The 8,272-nt window shown below is 39.3% G+C and overlaps 1 protein-coding gene across 1 annotated transcript; it reads right to left on the bottom strand.

The window, feature by feature from the left end:
* Positions 1–5,281: 5,281 nt before the first annotated feature.
* On the bottom strand, positions 5,282–8,008 carry LOC117341908 (fibrillin-2-like). The gene is made up of 3 exons (XM_033903768.1): positions 7,978–8,008; positions 6,530–7,164; positions 5,282–6,373 (listed from the first exon to the last, which is right to left on the bottom strand). Exons 1-3 carry the CDS (start codon positions 8,006–8,008, stop codon positions 5,282–5,284), a joined length of 1,758 nt encoding a protein of 585 aa, XP_033759659.1.
* Between the last annotated feature and the right edge of the window lie 264 nt (positions 8,009–8,272).

Here is an 8,272-nt window from a genome sequence, read left to right as displayed (position 1 = left end):
CGATATCCCGTTTAGTGTGGCGTCTCAGCGTCCCCGGGAGATTGGGTGACCGTCTCAGCGTCCCCGGGAGATTGGATGACCGTCTCAGCGTCCCCGGGAGATTGGATGACCGTCTCAGCGTCCCCGGGAGATTGGGTGACCGTCTCAGCGTCCCCGGGAGATTGGATGACCGTCTCAGCGACCCCGGGAGAATGGGTGACCGTCTCAGCGTCCCCGGGAGATTTGGTGACCGTCTCAGCGTCCCCGGGAGATTGGATGACCGTCTCAGCGTCCCCGAGAGATTGGGTGACCGTCTCAGCGTCCCCGGGAGATTGGGTGACCGTCCCAGGGGAGGACGCTCGTGCATTATGTAACGACATTAAGATGAAGGCATACGTCTCTCGCACCTCCGAAACCGATTTCAGACGGCGAAGGTGTCCCTATGTTTGTCCGCCAACACCTCTGGTTGTTATCCATTGGAATTTCACAGCAGTAAGATATCGAGATCTTGTCTTGAGACCAAACTTTTTGTTGCAGTAGGACAACGCGAGGTCCCATGTTGCTAGAGTTTGTCGCGACGTTCTCCTCGAAACATCGTCCCAGTTCCTGTTGACCACCATACTGTCCAGATGTCCCCAATCGAGCATTTGTGGTACGAGCTAGACAGGAAAGTTAAGCTTGTCAATGTCCTATATAACGTCGCTCAACTCACGCAGGCCCTTATTCAGGAGTTAAATATTTCCCAAAGGGCAATAAACACCTTGATGAGGTTAATGTTGAGGAGAGTAAGAGCAGCGACAGATGCCAAGGATGGGCACACACTCTACTTGTTTGGATCAATAAACGGCATAGGGTTAACGGTATTCACGTTCTATCTTTGATAAGAAAACCAAAAACATCAAAATGTATTCAGTAATGATGATATATCTAGAACAACACAGCTTGAACAATTATCAAAGATAATGTAAAACATATTTTAATGCATTTAAAAAAAAAAAAAACTTTTTTCCTTAAGTATATATCAGGCCGTTCATCAACAGCCCCATTGTAACGTTATTTTCTAAGAACGTCGGTGTGGCGTAACAATACAAGCTGTGGGTATTTGTGGCGATTTGGTGCCGCAGATCTTGAGATCGAGGCTCGATCAGGGCACGAGCCATAAAGTTGTCTTCCTTCGCCATTTTGTTATGTACATTTTGTTGAGCAAGCTCATACTCAGATCATCCAATACCCCAAACAAAATAATGTAGCTCCTCGGGTTATCATAAACAACAAGCACATTAAATCATATGAATATACATTTAAAAAAAGAATATTTGCATTACACACACTTGAAACAATGTTTATTCCTTAAATAGACTAAGTTAACGACTGCAGCGCCACCTTTCTTAACTTTCGCATCTCCCCAGACTGTCAGATAAGATTTACCAATTATGGATTTGTACATTTTCTCTATAGTTTATGACTATGATCACACAATAAAATGCGATAATTGGGTACACAAGCCGGTTTTACCAACTATTTGTTATGCGAGTTCCAGACGGGACCGAGTTTTAAGAAGGCAAAACATAATTAAACAAAGCACATAAGAAAAAGAAACCAGAATGACAAAAAATGCACTTTGAGCAACATCTCCTCAATGTCTCCCCTTGTAGAACATTTTTGATTATTTCGGGGCGGGGCTCTAGCACGCATCACACCAGTGCTTTGTATTGGCAAGCTGACCAAAAGGCCAATACAGGGTATCGGTTAGCCATTAGTGAAGAGTGTACGAAAGCAAATGACCGTTTCTCCAAGGAAATCTCTAAGGAAATCTACAGTAGTCACCTTTGCAGATGGTACTTGTATTTTGTCTTGTTCTACGACCTTAAGGAATGTTCATTAAATGGTTGTCGAACAAATGGATCAACATGGTCAGTAAATTTTATTTATTGTTTAAATTACACTCTGAAGCCTAGTTGCTTTCACAAAAAAAGCCATATGCACATTTAAGGTTGAACGCTAAGAACCAACGATCGGAACTGTAACCTTTCGATTATTATTCTTTTATTGTTCCTTACCTTCAAAGCGCTCCACAGATGCCATATATATGTTCAAGTACAAATGTATATCCTACAAAAAGGAAAGCGTATTTCTAAATAGTCTTATTTTGATGGCTGATTTTGATACCATCATGTGACAGCCATGTTAGAGATTGACCATAATTAAAACATACAATTAAAATACAAAAATAGCTGACATTTTTGTTGAATTACAATATTCTATCCAGCTAGCCGTCCGGTATACTAAATTTTTTTACCGGAAGTAAATCATTTTGTGGATAGTTCTACATCTAAAATGTTTTGTAACACCATAATATATATTTGATTGAAAATCGCTTATTTCCTGTTGTAGTTCAACAGCATTAGATGCATTCATGATGACCAGTCATCGAAGAGAGGACAACTTCTACATTACATTCATCTTTACCTACGTACTCATTTCCCAATATTAACAGATTAGCAATAATGAAATGGCGCGCACATGATATTCTACATAACAACAGTTAATAGTGCAATCGGCGCAATCCTGATTCTATGTAATGATTTCTAGCAGGAACGCGCCAAAATAAGATTACCGCTAAAATAGGTTCGTTGGCAGCAATATGTGGAATATTTGTCACCAACAATCATACACGCTGTCTCTACTCATCACTGTAGTCGTGTCGTCTTTAATACATCCGGGGTATTTGTTTTTTCCCCTAATTGGTATACATTCATCAATTTTGATTAAGTCTAACGATTTTGTTTACATGTTGATTTCATGAATACTACTGAACGTTGATAGGCGATAATGTTCAGAGTCGATCAGAACATTGTGCAGATATATATTCCCGTTCAATCGCTTGGACTATTGTATCAGTTCAATATTGAGTGTTATAAATGCTGGAAAACAAGATATGTTATAAAACAAGAGTAAAACACTCTCGATAATTTTATTTTGAAGTCTCTTTATTTTACCCTGTTTGACTGTCTTTCACTAATCTTGGTAACACGATGATTATGTTCTGTTTTTGGTTTTTGTTTTTGTTTTTTGTTGTTGTTGTTGTTGTTTTTTTTTTTTACAGACTCTGTCAACAACACACACGTGATTGCTCGGCGTCCTGCGTCTTCCTGAGTCGCACTTTGTGGTCATGATTGCTCATGTCAGTCGGATTGTATCGAATCAGATTTGATATGGTGTTCAAGTTTAATTGTTGAACGATTTAAAATATGTAGCTAAAATTCGTAGGTTTCTTTCTTTTGTAGACGTATATCTTAACCACGCTGTCGTTTTATCCGACACAAAGAAAACTGTTCAGTGACAAACTACTCTCTGGAGTTTCCCGGTGCAAGTAAGTTTGTTTTTTCCTATCGATATTGACTGGGTTATGTTCACTTAGCTTTCCATCCTGACCAAACAGATATCACGCCGATTGACAAGGTACATGTAACGTACTTTAGGAAGATAGCGTGCACTCTCAACTCCCGTGATGTGGTACTATACTACGTTTTTCTGCTCATGCGTACTAACTTGTCATTAAAACGCTTCAGATAAATGGTCGAGGTATACTGTGTAACTTTGGAATCTTCTCGAGAAATCATGATTATTGCGAAGGAAATAACGAAAAAAACAACAAATTACAGATATCTTGTGAATGATTGCCACGCACAAAGTTATTTGGCCTGATTTTCCATGAAAGCTGATGTAGTAAATATATTTAACTTCTGGTTTTATACTTTGTTGTTATTTGAAATTCAATTAAAATCAAATGAAAGTTACATAATCATTTAAGATATATTATTTTATGATAACTAAAGTTACATAATTATTTAAGATACAGTATTTAATGATAACTAACTGTAGTCAATGTTGATGTTATTAATCCTTCAATACGTGTTGATGGTACAGCGTGTTCTCACTGTGGAAGCAATTTCACCTCGTGAAAGACTATCAATTCTGAATAGGGTATTCTGATACAGACTGAAATAGCATCTCATTACATGTATATCATATATAACATCGTATTGTGTTATGACCACTTGGTCTAGGTTGAGCTGGCATCATTTTGAATAGTTTTTATTTTTGATTAACTTATCTAATACTAACGTTTGTGACCGTATTAGGTGACGTATAGTATCAAGTTCCTAGAAAAATTGGTGAGCTTATCTTATGTGGCAGTATTTCAATACACCCGAACATCGTGGTGTTATCAAATTAGGGGAAGACTACGTGTATACATGTATACGATGTGGCCTCTCTTTTCGAGTACACAAAACACACAATCCACAAAAGTCTCAACTCCCTAGAGGCGATTTCTAATTGTATTTGGGTTTAACAGTACGGTTATGTATACTAAAAAAGTATTGCCAAGGAATACATGTATCGTTGATGATTAATTGGTAGTAGCATAATTTTGCAATCCTGTTTTTTTCTGCCATACAAAGCTGTACCTAAGCCCCCCACCGATGGGACTTTCCGAATAATTTAGTGTCAAGCAATCCGACACATGCCATATGTCGAGTGTCCTTTACCGTTTCGTCGAATCCACTAAACATGTCATTATTTGATAGATTATAAAAAGGGAAAGAAAGAGAATAAAAATGACACATTTTTTTTATTTCCCTAAGAAAATACTTTTGTGAGAGCTGTTTCTTAGGAATCTCATATAGACGTAGTATTCTGAAGGTTTTACACAGATCTTGTATCCTGGAGGTTATACATAGATCTTGTATCCTGGGGATTTCACACAGATCTTACATCCTCGGGTTTTCACCCAGATCTTGTATCCTGGGGATTTCACACAGATCTTGTATCCTGGAGGTTTTACACAAATCTTGTTTCCTGGGGATTTCACACAGATCTTGTATCCGGGGGATTTTACACAAATCTTGTTTCCTGGGGATTTCACACAGATCTTGTATCCTGGGGATTTCACACAGATCTTGTATCCTGGGGATTTCACACAGATCTTGTATCCTGGAGGTTATACATAGATCTTGTATTCTGGGGATTTCACACAGATCTTGTTTCCTGGCGATTTCACACAGATCTTCTATCCTGGGGATTTAACACAAATCTTGTTTCCTGGGGATTTCACACAGATCTTGTATCCTTGGAATTTCACACAGATCTTGCATCCTGGGGATTTAACACAAATCTTGCATCCTGGGGATTTCACACAGATCTTGTATCCTGGGGATTTCACACAGATCTTGTATCCTGGGGATTTCACACAAATCTTGTATCCTGGGGATTTCACACAGATCTTGTATCCTGGAGGTTATACATAGATCTTGTATTCTGGGGATTTCACACAGATCTTGTTTCCTGGCGATTTCACACAGATCTTGTATCCTGGGGATTTAACAAAAATCTTGTTTCCTGGAGATTTCACACAGATCTTGTATCCTGGGGATTTTACACAAATCTTGTTTCCTGGGGATTTCACACAGATCTTGTATCCTGGGGATTTCACACAGATCTTGTTTCCTGGGGATTTCACACAGATCTTGTATCCTGGAGGTTTTACACAAATCTTGTATCCTGGGGATTTCACACAGATCTTGTATTCTGGGGATTTCACACAGATCTTGTATCCTGGGGATTTCACACAGATCTTGTATCCTGGGGATTTCACACAGATCTTGTATTCTGGGGATTTCACAGATATCTTGTATTCTGGGGATTTAACACAAATCTTGTTTCCTGGGGATTTCACACAGATCTTGTATCCTTGGAATTTCACACAGATCTTGCATCCTGGGGATTTAACACAAATCTTGCATCCTGGGGATTTCACACAGATCTTGTATTCTGGGGATTTCACACAGATCTTGTATCCTGGGGATTTAACACAAATCTTGCATCCTGGGGATTTAACACAAATCTTGCATCCTGGGGATTTCACACAGATCTTGTATTCTGGGGATTTCACACAGATCTTGTATCCTGGGGATTTCACACAGATCTTGTATCCTTGGAATTTCACACAGATCTTGCATCCTGGGGATTTAACACAAATCTTGTTTCCTGGGGATTTCACACAGATCTTGTATCCTGGGGATTTCACACAGATCTTGTATCCTGGGGATTTCACAGATATCTTGTATTCTGGGGATTTCACACAGATCTTGTTTCCTGGAGATTTCACACAGATCTTGTATCCTGGGGATTTTACACAAATCTTGTTTCCTGGGGATTTCACACAGATCTTGTATCCTGGGGATTTCACACAGATCTTGTTTCCTGGAGATTTCACACAGATCTTGTATCCTGGGGATTTTACACAAATCTTGTTTCCTGGGGATTTCACACAGATCTTGTATCCTGGGGATTTCACACAAATCTTGTATCCTGGGGATTTCACACAGATCTTGTATCCTGGAGGTTATACATAGATCTTGTATTCTGGGGATTTCACACAGATCTTGTTTCCTGGCGATTTCACACAGATCTTGTATCCTGGGGATTTAACAAAAATCTTGTTTCCTGGAGATTTCACACAGATCTTGTATCCTGGGGATTTTACACAAATCTTGTTTCCTGGGGATTTCACACAGATCTTGTATCCTGGGGATTTCACACAGATCTTGTTTCCTGGGGATTTCACACAGATCTTGTTTCCTGGGGATTTCACACAGATCTTGTATCCTGGGGATTTCACACAGATCTTGTATTCTGGGGATTTCACAGATATCTTGTATTCTGGGGATTTAACACAAATCTTGTTTCCTGGGGATTTCACACAGATCTTGTATCCTTGGAATTTCACACAGATCTTGCATCCTGGGGATTTAACACAAATCTTGCATCCTGGGGATTTCACACAGATCTTGTATTCTGGGGATTTCACACAGATCTTGTATCCTGGGGATTTAACACAAATCTTGCATCCTGGGGATTTAACACAAATCTTGCATCCTGGGGATTTCACACAGATCTTGTATTCTGGGGATTTCACACAGATCTTGTATCCTGGGGATTTCACACAGATCTTGTATCCTTGGAATTTCACACAGATCTTGCATCCTGGGGATTTAACACAAATCTTGTTTCCTGGGGATTTCACACAAATCTTGTATCCTGGGGATTTCACACAGATCTTGTATCCTGGGGATTTCACAGATATCTTGTATTCTGGGGATTTCACACAGATCTTGTTTCCTGGCGATTTCACACAGATCTTCTATCCTGGGGATTTAACACAAATCTTGTTTCCTGGGGATTTCACACAGATCTTGTATCCTGGGGATTTCACACAGATCTTGTATCCTGGGGATTTCACACAAATCTTGTATCCTGGGGATTTCACACAGATCTTGTATTCTGGGGATTTCACACAGATCTTGTATCCTCGGGATTTCACACAAATCTTTTATCCTGGGGATTTCACACAGATCTTGTTTCCAGGGGATTTCACACAGATCTTGTTTCCTGGGGATTTCACACAAATCTTGTATCCTGGGGATTTCACACAGATCTTGTATCCTGGGGATTTCACACAGATCTTGTATCCTGGGGATTTAACACAAATCTTGTATCCTGGGGATTTTACAGATCTGTAAAACAAGTTTAGAGACGGACACATACATAGACTTATAAAACAAGTTTTTACGTAGGTATTACAAAACTGTACCACAGATGCACGAATATACCACATTTTGCAAAAGAAAACGCCAATATGAAGCAGGTTTTTTTTCTTCTACTTTCATTTCTATTTTTATCGCCTGGATCTGTCAGTACGTATACACGTGTATAAGGTGCTAGTCAGATGTGTGACGTGGGTACACTTTTTTTTTTTATTGAGTTTGGATTTTACGTTGTCTGCTCTCTTGCCCTTATGTGCTTCACAACTTGTTGCATCAGTAACTTCGCTACATAGATCGGCGGAGCTGTATTATACCCTATTCCACATTGTCAGGGAAATTCGTCATCCATTCATTACAATAAACCACGAATCATGCATTAATTACTCACTCCAATCAAGCAGTGATTGTTTACATTGCATTGTTGCGCTATGTTCAAGGACAAGTCAGTAAAGTTTTAATTTCTCCATACCATATATACTTTGATTATCCCCGATTCCCAGTGCTAATCTACTGCATATTTATATTTGATGAGAATGAAACATTCACGATGTCCCGGACTGTCGTGGACGATAATGTACGCTAATTTGTGTGTATTAGCTTCAAGGCTATTCAGCGTTACAAAGCGCTATCTGGGAATTAGATCCCGTTTACTATCATCATTCTTACTTTGACTGTGATGATAT

The sequence above is a fragment of the Pecten maximus genome, chromosome 14 (genome assembly GCF_902652985.1).
Source record: "Pecten maximus chromosome 14, xPecMax1.1, whole genome shotgun sequence".
In the NCBI taxonomy this organism is placed as follows: Eukaryota; Metazoa; Mollusca; class Bivalvia; order Pectinida; family Pectinidae; genus Pecten; species Pecten maximus.
The sequence above is the reverse complement of the archived record's forward strand: the minus strand, read 5'-3'. Positions and strand labels throughout refer to the sequence as shown.